The 23,706-nt window shown below is 39.2% G+C and overlaps 4 protein-coding genes across 4 annotated transcripts; 1 reads left to right on the forward strand and 3 right to left on the reverse strand.

The window, feature by feature from the left end:
• Positions 1 to 14: 14 nt before the first annotated feature.
• LOC141832218 (uncharacterized) lies at positions 15 to 3,455 on the reverse strand. Its single transcript, XM_074719707.1, has 3 exons — positions 3,283 to 3,455; positions 3,009 to 3,214; positions 15 to 500 (listed from the first exon to the last, which is right to left on the reverse strand). The coding sequence occupies exons 1-3, from the start codon at positions 3,376 to 3,378 to the stop codon at positions 230 to 232; spliced, it is 573 nt and encodes a 190-aa protein (XP_074575808.1). The 5' UTR covers positions 3,379 to 3,455; the 3' UTR covers positions 15 to 229.
• Positions 3,456 to 5,812: 2,357 nt separating this feature from the next.
• On the reverse strand, positions 5,813 to 6,701 carry LOC141831529 (16.9 kDa class I heat shock protein 2-like). The gene has a single exon (XM_074718905.1). The coding sequence runs from the start codon at positions 6,476 to 6,478 to the stop codon at positions 6,008 to 6,010; it is 471 nt and encodes a 156-aa protein (XP_074575006.1). The 5' UTR covers positions 6,479 to 6,701; the 3' UTR covers positions 5,813 to 6,007.
• Positions 6,702 to 6,905: 204 nt separating this feature from the next.
• LOC141832300 (protein SAR DEFICIENT 1-like) lies at positions 6,906 to 9,203 on the reverse strand. Its single transcript, XM_074719791.1, has 8 exons — positions 9,036 to 9,203; positions 8,880 to 8,955; positions 8,741 to 8,793; positions 8,152 to 8,654; positions 7,914 to 8,074; positions 7,629 to 7,823; positions 7,461 to 7,554; positions 6,906 to 7,374 (listed from the first exon to the last, which is right to left on the reverse strand). Exons 1-8 carry the CDS (start codon positions 9,125 to 9,127, stop codon positions 7,250 to 7,252), a joined length of 1,299 nt encoding a protein of 432 aa, XP_074575892.1. The 5' UTR covers positions 9,128 to 9,203; the 3' UTR covers positions 6,906 to 7,249.
• A 4,645-nt stretch (positions 9,204 to 13,848) lies between these two features.
• On the forward strand, positions 13,849 to 23,347 carry LOC141831611 (zinc finger protein BRUTUS-like). The gene is made up of 14 exons (XM_074719003.1): positions 13,849 to 14,151; positions 14,765 to 14,974; positions 15,422 to 15,616; positions 15,692 to 15,996; positions 16,562 to 16,787; positions 16,870 to 17,038; positions 17,253 to 18,503; positions 18,606 to 18,777; positions 18,849 to 19,070; positions 20,757 to 20,894; positions 22,102 to 22,336; positions 22,443 to 22,502; positions 22,764 to 22,835; positions 22,927 to 23,347. Exons 1-14 carry the CDS (start codon positions 13,849 to 13,851, stop codon positions 23,062 to 23,064), a joined length of 3,696 nt encoding a protein of 1,231 aa, XP_074575104.1. The 3' UTR covers positions 23,065 to 23,347.
• The last annotated feature ends 359 nt before the right edge of the window (positions 23,348 to 23,706 follow it).

The raw sequence follows: 23,706 nt of genomic DNA on the forward strand, positions 1-23,706 counted from the left end.
ACAGCGTAAGCGACTGGAGAAGAAATGCACTCACTGGAATGTTTATGAACTGCGATACTTCAATACAATACAAAGTAAACAAGCACTTAAAAGACAAACTTCGATGAGGAGAGACTTTCTTGCTTTGATAACAACTAACAGGTCCCTTAGAATGTGATATACAAATTACACAGAAAAAGGAAGATCAGGCATGAGAGCTTCAAGCATTTGCCATTTGCATTTTCAGCATTTATTTTTCAGCTGATTCTGCCATTCCAACATCGCCTTCATTTTGGTGCTTTATCCATCCGCCCGTGTTAGCCCTGGAGTATTTCCAGTAGTAAAGAAGGGATGCCATCATGTTAATCAGCACGAATGCAGCTCCTGCTGCAAAGACTCCCTTCCGTAGATTGGCACATGATGTTAAATCTTTCTTGAGATAATCTCCCACATACTTTGTATGGTATGCATTTCGTGCCGATGCTGCAAGAAGACAAACTTCCGCAACAAGAAAACTTATCCTGATAGAAAAGAAGGATGAGACTTCAGTAAGCAGCTACACATGTGAGACATGTTGCAGTTAAACAGTTAAAAGTGCTTAATCAACTAAAATTTTAGTTGGAGTAAGGATGCAGTTGCTTAACTAGGTTGTTAAACAACATTGCTAAAAGCCAATTCGTAAAAAGCATCATCAAGCCATTTGTTTATTCCAACTATATTTAAAGTTAACTACATAAATTTTATTAAGTTCTTTTTAAAATCAATTAAATTATATCTTATTACATTACTTAACAATTTCTACCTCTTGCACCTTTTTTTCTTGTACACTCAACTCTTCCACCTACAAAATCTATTGATTGCCCTTGAACATATCTATACCATCTATTCTCCCATTTTACCATCTATTATTATAGCTATATCTTTGATATTAACAAGGGAAGATATGACGAAAATATTATAATAAGATATAGATTAACTGACTAAAATGCAGAAGAATTTTGGAGTAGTGTATTCCTTATGTCCCAAATCTGAAAAGAACACACAAAAGAGTCTTATTTTACAAGCCAAAATGATGGACATATAGAAAGAATGTACAAAATATTAGTATAGCAGGAATAAAGATGTTATGGTAGATGCATGACGTATTAAGAAAACATAAAATTAAAAGGTTACTGAGTGAATTTAGGTGTAGCGACATTAAAATGGTTTAAAAAGACGAATAAATTTTATAGTTGGACAAATTGAATCAATTAAAATAGGAAGGTGAGAAGACTAAAGGCCCAAGTATTGCTAGCAATATAGTCTTAACTAAAGTTAAAGGGTGGGATAAGATCTAAATGTAACCAAATACAATTAGTTTCTCACTTGTGGTGTTGACACCAGAATGTACGTCGAGACTGTATAGATGCTAAAAATCATAAGCTTCACTTATCAAATTCGTATCTAGAATTTAGAAGGACATCATTTAGTAGCATCAAGGTTAGCTTAGTAGACAAACTGCCCAATTAAACCTATCAACTTAACAAAGAATCTTAAATAAATGAAGCAAATGATGGGGATACTTGCTGTTTTATTACTTCTTTAATAAATTTAAACTATTGTCAAATGACATGGATTGACCTAGTTTCAGCATTTTAAATACTGGTATCACACAGACAGACCATTCCACTAGGCAATCGAACCACAACAAGAGTCCAAAATCAAAATCTTAGGCAAACCAACACATGATAAATTTTTCATCTTCCTTCGTAGCATACCACACACAAAAAGAAAGACAAAACCATGGCCACGCTTCAAAATAAGTCTACATCCATAGAGAAACTAAATAAGAGAACAAAAGTACAATAAAAACATATTAATGTCCACACGTTGGGCAAGAGCCTATTGGTCTTTCATATATTCTCTCAATACAAATGGAGAAGAGTAAAAAAAAATCACCTCTAGTACTCTTCACTTTGAAGAACTCTCACCATGAGAAAGCTCTAAGAGTCTCTTGCCTCCCACAATCTCCAAATGCACCCCAAGCATTTCCTAGGATCTGAAACACTCGACCGACAAGAAGTATGAAACCCTTGTGAAATTTCATCTGTCACTATGCTGAATTAATGAAAACCAATCTCAAAAGCCTAAGTTACAGTTTGTTTGGCACTTGGGTTGACTGAACCCAACACCAGATTGCTAGCCCTGTATTAAGCCAAACCTAGTAGTTGGAACATTGATATATCTGATTGAATCACCACCAATCTACATTTCCAGAAGTATATTGAAACTATTTAACAATCCAGTATATTCCTAACTAATCTAAGTCAAAATAAGCCTCCCCTTCTATTGTTACGGTTGCATACCCTACCAATCCTGACATATCCACAGGTCTTCTCTTCCTCTTCCTCTTCCTCCTACCCTTCACAAGCACAAAATCACAATAATATTTAGAAACTAACAATATCTAAATAAAAGTCCAATTTTGATTCAATCTGGTAATAGACATCACTACTTCTGGAGGCATTTTAGAATTTGTCTTGAATGAAGATTCCACTTATTGCATTTAACAGCGGATATACAACGTAGATCCTCTTTCCCCTCTAGCCTTTCTAGGAAGAAAATTGGTCATAAAATCTGTGCACAATTTGTGTGGTGGTGTTTTAGAAGTGAACATGAGATACATCCACACCACACGCCCATTTTTTTTTTCTCTTTTTTTTTAAATGAAAAAAAACCCACGGTAGCAGCAAGCTGTTGCAAGGCAACATGGATAAAATATATGTGGATGTTTCTCCGCAGCATGTGTTTGTGAGTTTGTTCTGCGACTTCATCTTGAAGAAATGCCTACTCAACCATCAGAGAAATCACAAAAAACCAGTACCTTTTCATCTAAGCACACTTCTCGATCTACAAATAGAAAAACATTAACTCGATGGCAAGATGCGAAAATTCACCCTAAAAAGCGTATGCATAAAGAAGAGGTAAAATTAATTCCTCCAAAGCGAAAAAGGGAGAGAGAGGAGGAAGGAGAAATGGCGAATACCCACCAGGAGATGACGAAAGTAGAGATAACGCAGGTCCTGGAGCCGCCCGCAGCGAGTCCTCGGCCACAGCATAGACAGCGTGTGGCGGCGCTCACAGCCACCTGGGTCAGCAGAATGAGCACGAACGCTGAAAGCCCGTAGGCCGTGGAGGCGTCCGAGTCATAGAGGCAGTACGTTCTCTCGTCGTACTCATCGACCACCACCTTGCCCTAGATCGCCACCACCGACACCATCAGAAATCCAAAAAGAAAAAAGCGAAAGCAACGAAGGGGCGTACAGTGCTGCGGCGCATCTCGGCGCCGATGGCGAGGACGAAGGCGAGGGCGTAGACGAAAACCAGGGCGACGCCCACCGCGATGGAGATCACCGCCATTGACGGTCACACACCACCGCCGCCACCACCACCACCGTTCGATTCGTTTGGTAAAGTTGGTAAGCTTGCTCTGGAAGCTGCTTTATGCAATTATGCCTCAAATAGCAGAGCACAGTTCGTGATCCCGTGGGATTATTATCCATTCCTGCTCTAATTAATTATGCTTAAGCTCGCGCTGTGGTGTTAGTGGAGTGTACTAACTGGAGTGGGGTGTGAATTCATAAACATTAATTATTAAATTAACAGCCACTGTTTCTAAAAACTTAATTTCCATTAATGCGCCGCCAACTTTTATTATAAAAATTATAAAAAATATAATATGATAATTTAACAAACAAATAATATCTAATAATGAATATATATATATATATATATATATATATATATATATATATATATATATATATATATATATACACATGAGAATGTTATCATGCGCGATATACCCGTATGCGACCCGTGTGCGACGTCCTGACTCATCGCCATTGTCGTCGCCCCATTCGGCCGGATAGTGGTTGAAATTCGACGAATTTGACCAAAAACAGGGTCAATCGTGGCCGACATGTTGGTGCAATCTTTGCCCCAAGTGCATTGAGTTTCAATGTTTGGCTAAACCATGTTTAAAGTTAGGCAATACTTGTGATCTAACATGTGTGATGCAAGTTTGTAGGAAAGTCCAAGCGTAGTCTTGGCAAAGGAAAGTCCAAGTGGGAAGTCTTGGCAAAGAAAACCTAGCGTAGTCTTGGCAAAGAAAAGTCCAAGTGGGAAGTCTTGACAAAGGAAAGTCCAAGTGGGAAGATAAAGGAAAACAAACTTTTTTATTAGAACAAAAGTCGAGGGAAGTAAGGCACGAGTATTACTGGGCAGTCGACTGGTGTATGGTGAGTCGACTATGCCAGTCGACTGGTCAGAATCCGATCACTGCTATTTGAACGTTGGCGAAGATTGGCAAGCATTTAATGCGCTTTAATGCGAGATTTTGTTGTCGATTGAAGCCATCAGTCGACTAGCCCTGTCCTCATGAAAGAAGCCTGCTCGAGATCAACTCAAGAATTCTGCTATTCTTTTATTCTTTCTCGCTTCTTTTGAGAATGTATTGTTCTCTGATTCTGTGCTTTCTTCCTCTCCTCATGAACATTCTTTTATATCATTTTGAGGAGATCGAAAGAGTTGTAAAGGTTTCTCCGCCTTCGAGGTTTTCGAGAAGGAGAAGATTCATAGTGCATCGGGTGTGTGCGTGCGTGTGGATCCTTGGATTAGTCACCTCTGCGGAGGTAAATACCAAGTAAACAAACTGGGTTAGCGTTGATCTTTGTTTTCTCTATTATATTTTGCTTCCGCTAACACTCTTACAGAGAAACAATCAAAAAGAATCGAAAAACGCTATTCACCCCCCTCTAGCGAACCAACTGATCCTAACACGACATTGGCCGAGCCACTACTGACCTTGTTTCCGATCGAAATTTCTTGAATTTCGACTACTATCCAGTCGGAATTCGACGTCAAACGAAGCGCCGGCGAGCTGCGTCGATCGATCGTGCCTGAGGGAGAGGTCGACGGTGGTCGGACAGCACGACGAGGGTGGTGGCAGGGGCAGTGGGTCACGGGTATCGCGCACGGGTCGTAGCATTCCTCGTCACGCAGCATAGTATGTCTCTATCTATATATATATATATATATATATATATATATATATATATATATAGGCAAAGAAATGATACTGCCGACAGAAATGCGCGACTCGTGCACGACACCGTGACCCACCACTGTTGTCGCCACCGTCGTGCCGTCTGACTCATTGGCCGCCGCAAACTCAATTGACGCGTTGCTCGCCAGGTCTTCGTCCGACGTCGGATTCCGATCGAATTGTGATTGGAATCCGTCGTAATTTGTCCGGAAACAATCAAATCACGCATCCGGCAGTAGTGCAGTCACAATCCGACCAAATTGCATCGCGAGAGACCGACCGAAAAAGGATTGGCGTGCGACGTCGATCCATCTCAGCTTGATTCCAACTGCAATTTGGTCGGAATCCGACTACGATCGCTAGTGCCCGCGATTTGACCAGAATCCGATCCGATCGCGATCGATAGTGGCACGAAATCCGACCCGATCGCGATCGCCAGTGGCCGCGATTTGGTCAGAATCCGGCCCGATCACGATCGGCAGTGACGAGCGCCACTGTCAACCGCGATCGGCCCGGATTCCAATCAAATTACATCGAATTCCGATTAAAATCCGATCGAAATCTGACATCAACGAAGCGTCGACAAACAACGCATCAATCATATTAGAGGCAGTGGCCGGCGGTAGCCGAATAGCACGGCGAAAGCAGCAATCACGGTGGATCAGTAGCGTCACGCACAAGTCAGAATTTCTCATCGCACAGTATATTATTTCTGTATATAGGCATTTTTGGAAGACACGCTTTCAATTTTCTACTAAAACAACTTTAATTATTCCATTACTCGCTGGTAATTATCACAGCAGGGCTAGCAAAGAGATTACATCATACAAACCAGAAACAGAGCAAAGTTGCAGGAAGAACAAACTCAAGCGGCGTGTTTGCTTATTTATTTATTTATTTATTTATGATTTTAGATAAAATTAAACCCAAATGGAAGCTCGCTCAGCCGGAGATCTCGATGGCCTTCACCTCCGGCTTCTTGACCGCCTCCTTGGGGATCGTGACCGTCAGCACGCCGTTCTCCATGCTCGCCTTCACCTGGTCCACCTTGCCGTTCTCCGGCAGGCGGAACCGGCGCAGGAACTTGCCGCTGCTGCGCTCCACGCGGTGCCACTTGTCGTTCTTCTCCTCCTGCTCCTTGGTGCGCTCGCCGCTGATCTGGAGGACCCGCCCCTCCTCGACCTCCACCTTCACCTCCTCCTTCTTGACGCCGGGGAGGTCGGCCTTGAAGACGTGCTCCTCGGGCGTCTCCTTCCAGTCGATGCGGGTGTTGACGAAGGCGGAGGTCTCGTCGACGAAGCCGGGGCGCGTCTGGACGAGGGAGCGGAAGGCGTCGAAGGGGAAGCCTTGGAATGGGTCGAACACGTCGAGAGAGAACGGGTCGAAAATGTCGCTGCGCCTCACGATCGACATGACTCGATTGGTATGTAGAAGTGTAAGCTGCAACCGCCTGTTGTAGACGATGATCACTGCTTGATGTTGCTCATAGAGAAATCGAACGAGTCATTTATAGGATGCAATTGGTGCAGCTTGAACTCTCCAGACTCCTCCAGAGGGTGTTCCATCCTGAAAAGGAAAGTCACAGCATCTGCCGGAAGCTACTGGAGAAGGCTTGTAACTTCCCTTTGCTGCATGATGAGCACCATCCTCTCTGGAGGAGTCTGGAGAGTTCAAGTTGCTTATCCACTGTATCTGATGATGAGCACGTTCATCGATCTCTGGAGGAGTAACATCAATCATCTTCCACAACAGGCGGATAAAGCTTACGCTTGGCGTTCACTGTATCTAATAAGCATAGGAACTGTATATGAAACAATGAATCAGATAGAAACACAGACTCTTGGAACAAAAATAGAGCATTAATTGTTGAGATAATCAGCACGGATACACAAATGAGAGTGTAGATGGAGATAAGACCAAGTGCCCAAGTCTTTACAGAGGACATCAATCTCCCTGAACCTTTTTACAGTAAACAAAGAGTGCAGAAACAGGTAAGAAATAAAAGAATACACACGCATGCGCCTCATGTCAGCTTGCTTAGTCTTCTATCAGTTCATAGACTAAGCAACCAGGGCGACTGATTGGTACCTAATTACACATATTGCATGATTATGATCATAGATAATGTACATTAACAGGAGCATCGATCTTTACTGAGCCCCTGTTTGATTTCTTTGCTTTGTTTCAGCCAAAGCCACTGAGTGCAGGGTCAACGATTTCGTAGTCCTCGAATTGGTAATCTACTGCGATGCCCTGATCTCCTGGGTACCAAACCAGTGGTTCCACTCCACTCTGCTGCATTTCCATATCTGTTAATGATCAAACTACAATATTAGTTGACCTCGATTCAACTTCAACCTGTTTGTGTTCAATCAAGCAAATTTGGTTCACTGACTTTGGGGCAGAAGCCTCTGGTTAAACAGATCGTTGGCCTCTTCCAGTCTGTCCCAGTTTTGATATGCCTCTTTAGCCAGATGACGCACGTAGGCCTGCAAGATATCAGAGCATCAGTGATACTCGTCGTAGCTCTCGAGTTTATGAGAAGAATTCTAGTGGTACTTACCCTTTGACTCTGGCTCAGTTCCTGCAATGTGAGAGTGGCATGGCCATGGACAACCCCCACAACATCGCATATAGAGTTCAACAAAAGGCTGCACTGTGATCCTTGGTACAGATAAAGTTTTCCTTCCACAGGACAGGTCTTGGCGTGGGCAACTGTTGCCTCCCACACCCTGTCTGACATCCCAACTCCGAGAATCTGTAACCATTAGAGCATGCAAAACCTCCATAAATTCATTGATCATAATTTTTGGAACCAGAAATGGAGTGGATAATTGAGTAGCCATACATCACGGAGTGAGTGAGGTTCGACGGCCAACAGCTTCAAGAACTCTTGGACGGTGTGAATGTTTGAAGCAGAGAGTTTCCTGTGGAAAGCTCCATCTTTTCCGATCCTTTCCAGTCGCCACACCTCGTCACTGAGAGCTGGTGGATAGTGCTTCCTGTACACTGTTCAATAGATCGTGATTAATTGATTGATTTGGAGTTTATTTGGATTGGAATGGGGTAGGGAATTTGGTGGTTACATTCTCCTCTGTGATCCTTCACCATGAAGGGCACCGTCATGGCTTCCTTAATCCTCTGCCCGTTGTGGCTCCCCGCGGCGGCGACGACCCTCGCGCCGATCCTGAACCGCCTGCTGCGAATCCAGCTCGAGTTGTCTGTGAAACATAGATCGGAGATGACGGCCGAGGCGTCTCTCATGGTGATATTAACGTCCCCGGTGAGCAGTGGTCTCTTTCCCGTCCTCTCCTTCACGATATGCCTCTGGAAGTCGGCGCTGCTCCAATCCGACTGGTCCCCGTCCGGGAAGTCTCCGTCCAACACCACCACTTCCACTCTGACCGTCCACGGCAGCGGCGAGGCCAGAGGCTCTCCGGTGTCAGAGTCGACGATGACGAGCTCCAGCGGCTGGTTCTCCACGCACTCTATTTTGCTTCCGGTAAATATGGGCAGCGAGAGCTGGGTCTTGAATACCAGCTTCAAGCTTGATGCCTCCGGCGCTGCTTCGATGTGCATCGAGTTAGACCTGAAAGGGCAACTGTTGAGGTTGGAAAAGCTCGCATCTCGGTGATCGTCGAAACTAAGAAACAGCCTTAGAACATATTCTTATACCTTTGGTACAAGCGCAGGCCATGGATCACTCCTTTCTCCACCTCTTCTTGCACCTAAATCCCATCAGAAAAACAAAGGGACCATTAATTTATCTTCTTAATAAGCAAAAAGCTTATCGAAATTGGGGCATCGAGCATACCACTTTGCGAAGCAATGGCTCCAAAGCCAAGAAGATGTTCTGCAGAGACTTAGCCATCATCGCCTCTCTGATTACTCTGTCACCGCGCCGCAGGAACATGTTAAACATGAAAACAAACCGATCGACTGAAGGAGAAGTGTGGTTAGGACTACGAACGTGGAAAACGAAGGGAGCCGACGGACTCGCTTGCCGTCAGAGGAAGATTCGGGGTCTTGATCGGCGTCCTGGCGAAGCCTCTTAGCTGCCATCTCCTCCGTCTTCAGACTGTTCTAGGAAGAAGAGAGGCAGAGTATAGCGAAGCTGGAGCGCGGGGCATTTACGGAGGATGAGGGATGAGCAGCCCGCGACGAGAACGAGGAGGGTTATAAATAGCGCGATGGGGAAGCTGCGAGGAAGAAGCTTGGAAGGTGAGCCAGACGGTTGATGTGTGGGGCTCTGTCGTCCGCCTCCAACGACCAACTACCGCACCTCTCTTGCAATCCTAATCATCGACGATCCGTACCAGTCCCAGTGCTCCGTGGCTCGTCAGTATTGGCAATTTCCGTGCAACTCTGCGAGCCCAAGGAGGGGCCGTTTCGGCGTGGAAGATTCAAGTCAAACTCGCTCAAGACTTGGAAAAGCTCCAGGTCTTTGTTTTATGCAAATTGCGCGGCAGTTGAAGTGGCGCTGTGCTGTGAGAAGGACGAACTGGATATTCTTCAACTGACACGGTTAGTGACGCAGGGTTCCCGCGTTAAGCCGAGAGGCAGCGCGTGGACACGTAGGCGGAGAAGACTGGACTTGCACGAAGAGAGAGACTTGGGGAGATCCTTGGATCGCGGATCTGCGTCACCGACCGAAAATAGGAAAACGATGTATAGAGGAAGACGCATTGACTAATCTCCAACAACGACTTTTCACGCGTTTGGAGAATTTTTTTCCCCAGTTTGTTTCGCTCAAAAAGGGAAAACAAATGTTTTTTTTAATCTTTCGTTATGTAAATAAAGAAAATTGTATTGATTTTCAATGCAATTCTTCCTTTTCAAATAATTAACTTTGTTAGATATATATGTTCCTGTCCGAGATCGTCTAAAAATAAATCATCAGATAATTGACTTCTGTACTGACAGAGTTACTTCAAACTTACATCTAGTTGGGCCAATCAGATGTTATAGTTAGAATGCAATTCAAGAATGCTCTGGTTCAATCACTTTGACATTCATGTTAAATTGTTGGCCGAAGGTAAAGAAGAAGAATAAGAAATGAGAATAGACGTATAGAGAGAATGGTGTGTCTGTGTGTGCACACCTCGACCCATCAAAACAGGCTCCTCTTAAATAGGCCAATGGGAGGGAGATATCACATCCGTAGTAGGAAAAATATTCTATGGTCTTGGAGGAAGGTCTCATCACTCACGTTTCGCACTGTAAGAGACCATGCTGCATTAATAATGTGTTAAATTACTTATTATTCCGCATGCTATGTCACTCCACGTGTCGTTTCAATCCATGTGTCATTCAGGTTGCTAAGTAAGAGATGTCGAGTCAGTGGAGCTTAGCCAACAGGGCAAGAATGTTGATACAGTGATACTAAATCAACTGGGGGGTTAGCCTCTATTGGAAAGATCGAGGAGTGAATTAGATTTAGCGTCAATCGAACTTGGAGTCAGTCGGGAGATTCGCTTATACTTCTTTCGTTAAACGTGTCGCTTTCTCATGGGTTGAGCTTTGACTTTCTCGACCCGAATAAAACAGCCCATAACAATCTAAAAGTAGGGTGAAGGTAACCGAGCGATTGAAGATGACTATCGAGGTCAATCACTTATACAAAAGTGTTCTAGCTAACACTTTAATTAAATATTATTTCAATGGGTTAATAAATATATAATTAACATGTTGAGCGGTTATAGAACGCCCAACTGAATCATTTCTTTATCTAGACACGTAGTCATGAACTGGAGATGATGCACAAGGATTAGACATCAAGACATGCCGATCTTTTATATATATACGTCACTTAGTGCAAACAAGACCTAATTAGTTGACTAAGCTAGCAACCAACAGATTTTAATTTTTATATTTATTTTTAAAAATAAAAGTAATTAAAAGCTCATGAAGTATATATTTATGCTATTGATTCACTAAATGCCGAAATGCACACTATGAAGCACTATATTTTTGAAGAGAATGACAGCCTTGGAATGCACATACAGAAGACAAATATGAAGGACAGATCATTTCACTAATGAGGAATTAGTGGATAATGGCATTCCTCAATCTGATGAAGACAATTTAATTAATATTACTTGTGCAACTTGATTTATCTTAATTAATTTGTAAATTATGGTTAAAGACACTAATGGCGGGCTCAATGAAGACAAAAATATTTAGATAATGTTTTTTATCTGATGAGCTAATGCATGTGTACATAAAATTATAAGTGATATATTGACAAAGGAGATTCAAATTTTCAGAGATCATAATTTTTAATTTAAATTAATTGAATTAAGATATGTAATATATTAAATTGAAATTCATTTATTCATTATTGAATCTAACCCGATCCAATTTATGTCAAAAAAATATCATTCGAAATCTTTTCAAAGGTTCCAAATAAATTTTATCATTATATTTGAGTTATTTTGGCTTTTTTATAGTTAAAGTTTTGAAATTATTTAAATCTTCGTTTAATTGCTTTAAAGTATTATCTTTTATTTTGAAATAATTTTATTCGATTAAAGTTAGAGATGATTTCTTTGCGTTTGATGATTTTTGATAATTTTTAAAAATTTTATTATAAAAATAATTTTTTTAAATAATTATTATTCTATCCCATGTTATATATGAGAGTTCTATTGATAATGATCTCATATAATATAATTCATATCAGATTGAATTGGCCGAAGCCCACCCCAAAATTGGGCCTCATTTGGGGCTATTACAATAAAAGGAATCAATGGAAATCCGATAAAGGAGTTGTTTATTTTTTTATTTTAATAATCATTTTTTACTCTCTCATTAGAATTATTATACATTCACAAGCTAAATATCTTCGCGAGACTAATTAATTCTTCATGACTTAAACGATCTCAAACACTAAATTTTTAATTTATTTAATAAATAATTTATAACAAATTAATAATCTAATAAAAAGGCACAAATATATTATACTTGTAATAGCATATGTATTACAACAATACATCTTTTACTAAAATAACTAAGGGTTAATATACGTTATATTTTTTTTAAAATATAAGATTCACATACAATATACCTATTACATTAACACTTTTTTTAATTAACACACTCATATTAATTTTAATATTAACACTTGATTTTATTAGAGCATCCACAATCCACTATTATTATAACATCTTTCACCTCATTAAAAAGCATAGAATCCACTGTCACATATTCGTTATAACAACATATCTTTTTCACCCACATTTCTTTTAACATTAATACTCATTATTTATGAATTACACTGTCCACTCAATCATCTTAAAATTATATCATATTAAATAAATATATTTTAAAAATATTAATATTATTATTATTATTTTTAATAATAATCTTACTTTAAAGAAATAATTTTACTATTTTTAATAATAATCTTACTTTTAAAATAATACACTTGGGTGGGCCAACCTCCTGGCTGGCTCACTCCACTTTTAATTGAACACGTTCAACTAACACTCTTCTACAATGATATTTAACACTAATAGAGTGTTATAACACCCCGTTAGAGCATCCATTGTGGATGTTCTTATTCACTTATTCATCTTTATTTTTATTTTATATTAAATAAATGAATATACTTTTTAAACAATATTGTTCATTAATCATGCTCAAAGAATTAAATGTTGATGTGTATGAGATATTATAACATCTTTTAAAAAATTTAAGATCCACGTCCACATATTCATTATATTAATATCTCCCGCTATTAATACACTCTTGTATTAATTTGAACATTAACACACATTCATATTTATTTGAACATTAACACTTATTCATATTTATTCTTATTTTTAAATTTTTTTTATAAAATTCATTCATTAAATGTTTTTAAAGAATTAAACGTCGTAGGTATTATAATGCTCACTCAGATTGATTATAAATATCAATCGGCTGTTATAACATTGTGTATTAATACCAATCTAACAAGGTCAACCTCAGCAAATAATTATAAGTAAATCAATCTCATTAATCTGACTAACAATAGTTTAAAAATATTTATTTAATACCAATTTCGTGCTGTCCACGTGCCAATGGATTTTTCCCTCAACTACCACGTCCTCCGCTCGATCTCATCTCTAAACACAAGCCTTATTTATTTTACACAGTAAACACAAGCCTTCAAGTGGGAGATTTAGTTTGGAAGAAGATCAAGCCCGTAGAAGACATCGTCGGCAAGCTTGAATGGGAAGGCCCCTATCGAGTAGTCAAGAAGACCAGCTCAGACACGTACTACCTAGTGGACTAATGCTCCACTCACCTTCAACCTATAACATTACCTTAATGCAGGACCTGGTACCAGAATGCGGGCCCCTCGACTATCTGCCTGATGACCAATAGGCTCGCAGGGCAACTCCCTGGAGGTAAATTTCCCTATCGCCTGCTTTCTACGTGTCCCCGCGTCGGAACCGACACGAGTTCCCGTCAATGGTCAACCTTCCGTCGATTGTAAGGCCAGGATTACTACTGTTCTCCATCGAACGGTTCAGAGTCTTGGAGAACATGAATGACTCAGTTTTGGCGTCGGGATGGTCCAGGGAGAAACGAACCCGATCGACTAACCCGCATTTGCACCGGCGGGAAACGAAAGGAATGACGAATGAGAAAACTGGGTCCGGCGTCGCGTAATAAAGTCTCGTAGAGGTTAAACGTAACCGAAGCTCTCTAAAAACCTCGTGCTTCCGTCGCTGGTTCGGAGTTTATCGTCGTCTAGACGAAAAGGAGCTTTTCCATTTCCCAGTTTGGTAGCGTGGATGTCGACGAGGACGCTAACGGCGGATGCAGAAGAGGAAAGGCCGTCTGAAACCACGGAATCTTCTTCTTCGTCGTCGTCTTCTTGCCGTTCTTTGCTAGAGAGGCTGAGGAGCTCGGGAGGAGGGTCCTCGCCGCTCATCTTCTTTCTCTGCTTCCACAAGGCGATTCGATCCGAACTTGATTGCCTCCACCGTGCCGCCGTAGATCTTGCCACTGATGGCGTTGGGGACGTTGAGGACGTATCACGGCGCTGCCGCTTCCTCTTCGCCATGTACCAGCACCACTCCAATGCGGAGGACGAGGTACTCGATCGCCTGGTCCTTTTTGATGAATCAGGTTGATGTGTGGATTTTTTTTGGTAATGCGGTTAGAATCTTATTCAATAATTCCTGCAATCGCACTTCTAACGGGATTTAAGAATCTTTGAGTAAGTTAAGGAAAGTTGTGATCTTTCATCTGATTTGGTTGCAGCCATGTTTTTATGCTTGACTGCTATATTTTCCTGATAGGGCATCGAATCTGTCCATAAATCTGGCCTCTATTAACTGAGGAAATATTTTTGACTGAGTTAAAAGGATATTGTTGGCAGTTTGTTTGATGAGCTATGATATGTGTGTGACCATTAACGGTGGCTACTTTTGGTGTTCTATTAACAAGTATCTTTTAGCTTGCTGTTTCTGTATTAAGATGAGCTTCTGCCTCACCATTTCCTGGCTTGTATTGTGCATTCACTGCAGATTGCATTAGTATCAAAGTTGGAGATGAAAATTTTAAATTTAGATGATACCGTAACAGCACTAGCTGGCTTCTTTGATTCAGGCATTTCCGCTAAAGAAAAAGTGTCATGGTGCAGTGCAGAAATACATTGCTGTATTTATTATCATTGTTAGCTGTCTAAAACTTCTTGACTTGCAGGTCATTTTTCCAGCTCTTGACAGACGTGTGAAGAATGTAGCACAAACATATTGCCTGGAACACAAGGGGGAGCATGGCCTTTTTGAACAATTATTTAAACTGCTGGACTTGAATGTTCATAAGGATGCTAGTGTTAGAAGAGAAATTGCCTCATACACTGGTGCTATACAAGCATCACTGATGCAGCACATGTGTAAGGAGGAGGAGCAGGTTTGCTTATTATCTTGTATAATTCTGATGCATTTTTTTTCATCTTTCTGTTCAGTCTGTCAGTAGTTCTTATTGATTTATTGTCTGAGCCATGTATACTGAATCTTTAAGAAAGTTGATCTCATTGAGGTTCTGGAGTACCTAGCAGTTGTCATGTGCAGCATGACTCTTCCTGTTTTTTTACACTCTAGTGTATGTTGAATCTTCATATGCTAGAAAAAATTGAATTATCTTGTCACCTAGGTGTCTTGTCCAGATTTTCTTCACTTAAGTCAATAATTGTTTTAGTCGCAAGAGTCTCTCCATTGTGTATTATATTTAATTGGTTCTTTTAGAACTGGTCTTAACATGCAAGTCTTACTTTTTGTCTAACAATTTCTACATTAGTGAATTTTTAATATATCAGTCAGTTGAAAACTGCTTCCAAATTGCTTGTTTTTGTTGCAGGTTTTTCCACTGATTATCAAGAATTTCTCACTTAAAGAGCAGGCTGATTTGGTTTGGCATTTTTTATGTAGCATCCCTGTGAACATAATGGCTGAACTCCTTCCATGGCTTTGTTCTTCTGTTTCACCAGACGAACATAAGGATATGATAACATGTTTATACAAAATAGTACCCGAAGACAAGCTTCTTCAGCAGGTAAGAATGTGATTCCATAATCACAAATTTTTGATTAGTTATCTAAATTGAAGGCTGTGGCTCCGAATGAATCAGGTCATATTTGCTTGGATGAAAGGGAAACATTTGAAAAAACAGATTATGAGGCAAAATGATTTTCTCTTGAGTGGTGTCAATTATTCTCATACCAGGAAGAGAAAACATGCAGAATCAGACTATAATCTCAACTCACCCAGAATTTATCCAATAAATGAAATATTAGACTGGCATAATGCTATCAGAAAGGAGGTCAATGACATTGCAAAAGATGCAAGGCAAATACAGTTAACTCAAGATTTCACTGAGCTATCAACCTTCTATTCAAGGCTTGAATTTGTTGCTGATGTATGTATTTATCACAGGTATCACCTTCTAGTTAGTTATGATACCCCTTCCTTCTTCTAAAGAAAAATATTCGAAGTCACTTGTGGCATCTAGTTGTAAAAGATGATGACCCCAAAGAGTTAAGGCTAGCATGGCCACAAGTACTCTGAACCACTGCATCACAATATCCTGTTATTTAAATATATTTGTTCATATTTCTGCATGCTAGCTGCTTGTGATAATCATCAGGGCACTGCTTTTTAACCAGATTAATTTGTGGGAGCAATTAGGTGTAGTTCTATAATTACAATGTAAGAAAATAGGTTAAAATGGTGTTGAACATTTCCAAAGTCAAACCAGTTCTAATAGTTAGCCAAACTGAATTGATTAGAATTGAAAGGGTGAAAGAAAAAGGGACATCAAATAAAATCCTAAATAATGTAATTAAAAGTTATTTGAGAGATTAAAATATTACTAGTGATATAAGCTTGCCTAGAGTTCAATGGAAAAGCAAGATCCATGTAACCACTAACCCTAAATAGTTGGGACTTTCTTCAGGGTGTTCCCTTTTCCTTTCTGATAATTGTGGAATTCTATCTGCAGTATAGCTGAAGATCAAATTTTATTTCCAGCAGTGGATGTGCCAGTTTCATTTGTGGAAGTTCATGCTGTGGAAAAGGAACAGTTTAACAATCTTAGATTCCTATTCAAGCATATTCAACAAGGTGGAGCAAATTCATTATCCACGGAATTTTGTTCAAAGCTTTGTTCACATGCTGATCAAATTATGGACACTATTCAAAAGCATTTCAATGCCGAGGAAGCTGAGGTATATATCAATATGTCGGCAAGGCCACTTTTGTAAGATATCATTGACATGATGTCAGTGGTGTAAACTTTTGCTCTTATAGGTGCTTCCACTAGCAAGGGTATCCTTTTCTCCAGAAAGGCAACGGGAGATTGTTTATCAGAGCATATGTGTAATGCCTCTGAAACTAATTGAGCGTGTTTTACCATGGTTAGTTGCAACCCTTTGTGAAGAGGAAGCAAGCTCATTTCTCCAGAACATGAAACTGGCAGGTCTTATTTCATCCTTTCAAATACTCTGATGCATTAAACAAATGTCAGTTCTAGGCAGATGATTTATCAATCTGTTCAAGTGAGGATTATTGCCATTTAGCACATTTTAAAACCAGATTATCTTGTAAAACCTATATGCTTGAGACATTTTGTTGAAGCTGTTTCTTATGCATCTTTTTCTTTCAATATGTATTTATTTATTATTATTTTGCAGCATCATCATCTGAGACTGCATTGGTTACTCTTTTTTCTGGTTGGGCATGCAAGGGCTATCTTCTCAGTATCTCCAGATCTGGAAGATTTATATGTTTGTCATCAAAGGTAGCAAAGGGTGTTTGTCAGGAAGAGAAGGATAAGATAGAGGAAGACTGCAGTCAAACAGTTTTTGCCCTTGCTCTTCCATCAAGCAAGTTACCATCTGTAGAAATAGAAAATGACAAGGGTCCTGTTCACCAATGTAGTTTCTTAGAGTCTTGTAGAAACAATAGTGTCCTCAGATCTTCTGATATTTCAGTTGCACAAAAGAAAATTTGCAATGGACAAGCTTGCTTTGCTCCTGAATTAGGACTCACCAACAGTACTGTAGCTGTAGGTTCCTTCGCTAGAAAATCTCAGTTTTCCATGTCTTCCAACTCTTGTATTCCTTATATAAACTCAAGTCTCGTTTCCAAAGAGACAGAGACCATCTTATCAGATGTGCCCCATCCATTCAGGCCCATTGATAGCATATTTAAGTTTCATAAAGCAATCCGTAAGGATTTGGAATATCTGGATACAGAGTCTGAAAAGCTTATAAATTGTGATGACCAGAAGGCATTTCTCTGGAAATTTAGTGGTAAATTTTGTTTGTTGTGGGGCCTGTACAAAGCTCACAGTAATGCTGAAGATCGGATTGTTTTTCCAGCTTTAGAATCAAGAGAAGCTCTTCACAATGTCAGCCACTCCTATATTCTGGACCACAAACAAGAGGAGAAGCTATTTGCCGAGATATCTGCAGTTCTTTCAGAGCTTTCACTACTACATGACAGAAATACCAATACCTATGAGAAAACTGACAATACTGGAAGGCGCGGCATTTATTCTGTTGATGATATTGGTTGGACGAGGAAGCACAATGAGCTGGCCACCAAGCTTCGAAGCATGTGCAGATCTATAAGAGTTACTTTGGACCAACATGTTTATATGGAAGAACTTGAACTCTGGCCATTGTTTAACAAGTACTTTTCCGTGGAAGAGCAGGAAAAAATAGTTGGTCGCATAATTGGGATGACTGGAGCAGAAATTCTTCAGTCAATGTTACCGTGGGTAACTTCTGTTTTGACAGAAGAGGAACAAGACATGATGATGGAAACATGGAGGGAAGCAACCAAAAACACTATGTTCAATGAGTGGTTAAGTGAATGGTGGATTGAGAGGCCTGTATGTTCATCGCAGCCATCTGGAGAGGCAACCATTCTTCCAAAAGGTTTGTCTTGTACGTTAAGAATAATTTGAATTATGGCCATTTTTTGACAAATATAAATAAAAGTTACATTTTTTCTTCTTTGGATTTGCGACACTCTATTAGGATCTGAACTGCAAGAACATTGTGATCACAATGATCAGAAATTCAAGCCTGGTTGGAAGGATATTTTTCGAATGAATCAAAACGAATTGGAAGCAGAGATACGAAAGGTTTCTCGAGACCCAACACTTGATCCAAGAGGAAAGGCATATCTTATTCAGAATCTAATGACAAGGTTTCTGTTGTACATCTATTATTTCCATACCTTGTATTGACCTATTTTGACCCTTGTATTGATTGCTGCAGTCGTTGGTTAGCTGCTCAACAGAAACTGCCAGACTCATCTGCCACTAAAGATGGAAAAGATGAAGATATCCCTGGATGCTCACCCGCATATCGCGATGTAGAGCAAGAGATATTTGGTTGCGAGCACTATAAAAGAAACTGCAAGGTCCTTGCGGTCTGTTGTAAGAAACTCTTTACTTGCAGGTTCTGCCATGACAATGTCAGTGACCACACAATGGATAGGTAAATTATTTGCTATCTTAAAGGTGATGTCTCAGAAACACCATTGACTGCTTTCCTGGTTGATTTCTTAGTGCTTTGTTGGTTATCAAAATTTGCTAATGTTTTCCCTTGACAAAATTTGTAGATACCTTTTGGTTGTCAAGGCCTAAGCCAACTTCCCACTGTTTGACAGCAATCAAACAAGGAAACAAATTTTTTTAATCTCATTTCATATGCATGATCAATTTTGGACATAAGCTATTGTTCTATGTATGCTTTAGGTGAAAATAAATTTTCTCTAGAAAATTTTTTAAGAGAAAAAAACAAAGCTTATCACATGACTTCTTGCAGTATATCTGTGGTAGACAGTTTCTGCTGGTCTGGAACTCGTAGCATATTTGTAAGACCCAACAGGAGAGTGTTTTGTGAGTAGAATTCTTCCAATGAGATTATTGAACTGAAACCTACCAGAAAGAGGACACAGATCAGAAATTTGAACTACCAAATTTAAGTTAATAAATTCTATTCTGTATTTGGGACCTGTTTTTGTGTTCAGAAAAATATTTGGATGAAGATCACTGTAAGAACACAGAAAGTTGAGGGAAAAAAGCATGTGGGTTTCAGTGGAACCACTGACGATTCAACCAACTTCATTCGTGCATTTGGGACAACTAAAGCTTGAATACGGAGAAATAGTATTTTATTGGTTCCTAACCTATGGTTTCTAACCTATGCTTAAAGTATTGTTCATGGTTTCAGTATAGTGTCATGTCAAAGCTCCAAATGCCTCCAAGTACAAGTGTTTAGTCCTCTTCACCTCAAAATAGCATGCTTCTCTCTAAATATAACCAAGTCTCTTATAGTCCTCTTCATTTACTTCCTAATGATAAGTCTAAAGCAATTAGAAAATCATTTGAATAAAAAGTTTGGAGTAATAAGTTACAAATGTAAAAAGTATCTCAACTAATGATTATACTTATTAATACCAAAATTAGGTAGTGTAATGAGTAGCATATTCATACCAAAATTAGTATTGTGCATTATTCGAGGGCACTGGTTCTTATAGCATTCTAGTAAGCATAACCTCATAATTTTTAAAGCCCAAATTGAGTAATGCTTTTAGGATTTCTGATATAGAAACTAATTTTTTCACATGCCCATAAATAAATCTTGATTAATCAATGGGGACTATCACAATAGGAGTAGAACAGACATAAGTACAAGGTAAAGTGGCCCTCTAGTTGGTGCTCCTTCTCTGTTAAAGTGTGTTTTCCACTCATGATCGGCAAATGACATCAAAGAGTGAATCATGGTAATAAAATCTTCTTATCTCAGTTAATTATGGATGGTATTGGCCAGTAAGCCTTGTTTCAGTCAGTACGATTGAAACTTTGTTGATTCGGATGACATAATCCATGATTTGGTATCGGTTGGCAGCTAGCGTATACATTTTGGCCTCGCTATCATTTGATACCTGAAACCATGGTTACAACCTTAAAGTTTTCATTAGTTCTTGGTCAATATGATCCTGAATATTTGTAGTTTTGTACCATATAAAAGATTGCTTATTTGTTGATGATCATATTCAAAAGTGTGTATTCTTTGTTTGCATGCCATTATAGTCATGTAGATTGGACATACATATATCCAGGAATTGATGCAGCTTGGATGTTCCTAGGTTTAACCGTCTCTCTAACTAATCTTCAGGAAAGCAGTGACAGAGATGATGTGCATGAACTGTTTGAAAGTCCAACCAGTTGGCCCAACATGCAAGACACCTACCTGCAATGAATTTCCAATGGCTAAATACTTCTGCAAATTTTGTAAATTTTTTGATGATGAACGGTACTCCTCTTAGTTCCTTTAACATTTGTTACCAATTTATTAAACACAAACATTTTTCCTGAAATTAAAGTGGTACATAAATCTTGTATCTAAACTTTACACCAAACTGTTAGTTCTTTCTTCTGCATTTGGAATCAAAATTGGTTGCATATCTTATAAGTCAATAGTGGGCTTTTTAAATTGGTACTTGGCTATTATCTAGGATTACAAATGATAGGTATGCTTTTGGACATGTTTTTCAAATGACATGCTAGTTTACGAAAACAATTTGTGCAAGTAAGAATGACAAATATCCATAAATAAAAAATGTTCATTTTTTTAAAAAAACTTTTCAGAAATAGGATAGTGGCATTGGAAATTTTCTACGTGGATGATATTTACTTGTATGCTTAAAATGTTAGATACCTTTAGAATACAACTAGTCGAAGCTATTAAAAAATTATTAATATTTTATTTTCTTCAAATAAATGATTTTATATGATTGTTTGCTTGTATTTTTGTGCATTCTATTGTTAAATTTCTTCTTTTTTCAGGATTTATTCCCTTGCTGCCAATCCTATTTTGCAGTTTTTAGTTTTCTTGACTATAGAATACTGATAACAATTTCAATTTTCAACCCATGGTGCAATAATGAGCGGACCCAAGGGTGGTCCTTGCACTCCCTAAATCAAATATTTTATGGGTTTGAATTAAGGCTTGCTCCTATTTCCCTGTTCAATTGATCATTTGGTGCAATATTGAAGCTTAGGACCACTTTACTATCAGGGGATGATGGGTTCTTTCCTATCAACTTTGCTTGTTCAGAATAAATGGTCATTCAATATTTTATCAGTTGCAACAACATGCAGATATAAAGATAAGCCTTGTTTCTAGTTAATTAGACAGTTGTGATTAAGAGAGATTAATTTCACAGGAACCTAGTATGTATTGCTTCTGCATATGTGACTCAAGGATTATTTTACAAGTCTTATACGAGACAATTAGAGAATGTTGTGCACATGGAGGGTTCAATGTGCTTTGATAAAGATATTGGGTCTATATTTATGTTAATTAGAAGTAGACCATGCCATTGTAGTATGTGTTTGTATTAGAAAGATCTTACAAAAATGATTTTCTGATGGCTTTGTCATGGAACAACAGTAGTACTCTACTAACATAGTGTTTGATTGTTCTTAATTTTCTGTGGAAATGCTTTTGTTTACTTCAGGACCGTGTATCACTGCCCCTTCTGCAATTTATGTCGTCTTGGACAAGGACTTGGAATTGATTTCTTTCACTGTATGAAATGCAACTGTTGTTTGGGTATGAAGCTAGTGGAACACAACTGTTTGGAGAAAGGTCTGGAATCAAATTGCCCCATATGTTACGATTTCATGTTTACATCAAGTGCACCTGTTAGAGCATTACCTTGTGGCCACTTCATGCATTCAGCTTGCTTTCAGGTAACTTTTACCTGGAGCATCGATGTGATTTCAGCAACATCTCCAGTTTCTTCTGTCGGAGAACTTATAGGATGGTAGAGGCTAATTTGTATTCTGAATCTCACAGGCATATGCTTGCAGTCACTATACCTGCCCTATCTGCAGCAAGTCTTTGGGAGACATGACGGTAATGCTTGTCGTTTAGAATGTTATCTCTAGACTACCATGACTATCTATTTCGGTTGAGAAAGCTTAGAATTTTTATCATCCTAACATTAGGAATTATGCTATCTTAATCCTTCTCTTTTGCTATTAGAAAGTTCATAATTCCATGCACAAGAATTAACTAAAACAGATCTGGAATTCCGATTCCAAACTTTTCCCGACAAGCTGTTTGCGCTCAGTGTCTTTCAATATTTGATACAGATCAGTGACATTTTCTCATCAGGTCTATTTCGGCATGCTTGATGCTTTGTTGGCTGCAGAACAGCTTCCCGAAGAATACAGAGATCGTTGCCAGGTTTTCATCTCTCATCTCGGCCTTCCTATTGCTAGACGTTGCACACTAAACCAAATTGAAATTCTGATCGTTAGTTTCTGTTTTCCACAAGGAAATTCTATGCAACGATTGCGGGAACAAAGGCTCGTCTCGTTTCCATTGGCTGTACCACAAATGCAGCCTATGCGGTTCGTACAATACGAGGGTAATAAACACTGAAGCGAGCACATGCCCCACATCAAGACAGTGATGAGTTCTCTTCTCTCATTTCCATCATTTTTCAAGATTAAATCTTCTTGAGTGCAGAGAACATATTCATGATCTGTTGAGACGTGTACAGATTCCACAAGGTCAACTGATTGACATAAACAATACCACAAGAAACAGGGGAAGAAGATCCAAGGTCTTATTTGAGTATATATTTAAGTGGAAGAAGCTACAAAAGTAAAAACAATGAATTTTCTTCATGACCAAAATATATATTTTTCCCTTTGCCAAAGACTAAAGTACATGTTTTAATTGTCAGATCTGACTTAATGTATACATCCAAACAGGAAAATATGCCATATACAATAATACTGTAATTCTTTTATATTTGTAACATAAATTTTCCTCTAAGCTATATCAATATTAAACTTTGACACAATGAAATTGTTGGACTTTTTGACCGCAAAAATCACTTTTTACGTTGCGGAAATTCCGAAAGCCCGGTCACGGATCCGTGCGAAGACTATAAAAATTACTTGTACATGTTTTATGGATCTACTCTTACATCTACATGTCAAGAGATCACCCTTGAAGCGATGCCTTTCGCGTATCCCGCTCGTCTTTAGGGTCGCCGAATCTCTAGGATGTCAAGTGCACACCCCTCTATACGTATCCACACGGACAA

The sequence above is a fragment of the Curcuma longa genome, chromosome 7 (genome assembly GCF_044706935.1).
Source record: "Curcuma longa cultivar G26 ecotype Majalengka, Jawa Barat chromosome 7, ITB_CL_G26_1.1, whole genome shotgun sequence".
In the NCBI taxonomy this organism is placed as follows: Eukaryota; Viridiplantae; Streptophyta; class Magnoliopsida; order Zingiberales; family Zingiberaceae; genus Curcuma; species Curcuma longa.

Excerpts from the sequence above, each read along its gene's own strand:
- LOC141832218 (XM_074719707.1), bottom strand. The coding sequence starts at position 3,378 with ATGGCGGTGATCTCCATCGCGGTGGGCGTCGCCCTGGTTTTCGTCTAC. Across the intron at positions 3,215-3,282 it reads CCGAGATGCGCCGCAGCACT|GGCAAGGTGGTGGTCGATGA; the intron begins GTACGCCCCTTC and ends GTGGCGATCTAG. Across the intron at positions 501-3,008 it reads TCTACTTTCGTCATCTCCTG|GATAAGTTTTCTTGTTGCGG; the intron begins GTGGGTATTCGC and ends CTTTTCTATCAG.
- LOC141831529 (XM_074718905.1), bottom strand. The coding sequence starts at position 6,478 with ATGTCGATCGTGAGGCGCAGCGACATTTTCGACCCGTTCTCTCTCGAC.
- LOC141832300 (XM_074719791.1), bottom strand. The coding sequence starts at position 9,127 with ATGGCAGCTAAGAGGCTTCGCCAGGACGCCGATCAAGACCCCGAATCT. Across the intron at positions 8,075-8,151 it reads GAAGGATCACAGAGGAGAAT|TGTACAGGAAGCACTATCCA; the intron begins GTAACCACCAAA and ends TCTATTGAACAG. Across the intron at positions 7,824-7,913 it reads AACCTCACTCACTCCGTGAT|ATTCTCGGAGTTGGGATGTC; the intron begins GTATGGCTACTC and ends TAATGGTTACAG.
- LOC141831611 (XM_074719003.1), top strand. The coding sequence starts at position 13,849 with ATGTCGACGAGGACGCTAACGGCGGATGCAGAAGAGGAAAGGCCGTCT. Across the intron at positions 16,788-16,869 it reads TCAATGCCGAGGAAGCTGAG|GTGCTTCCACTAGCAAGGGT; the intron begins GTATATATCAAT and ends TTGCTCTTATAG. Across the intron at positions 17,039-17,252 it reads CCAGAACATGAAACTGGCAG|CATCATCATCTGAGACTGCA; the intron begins GTCTTATTTCAT and ends ATTATTTTGCAG.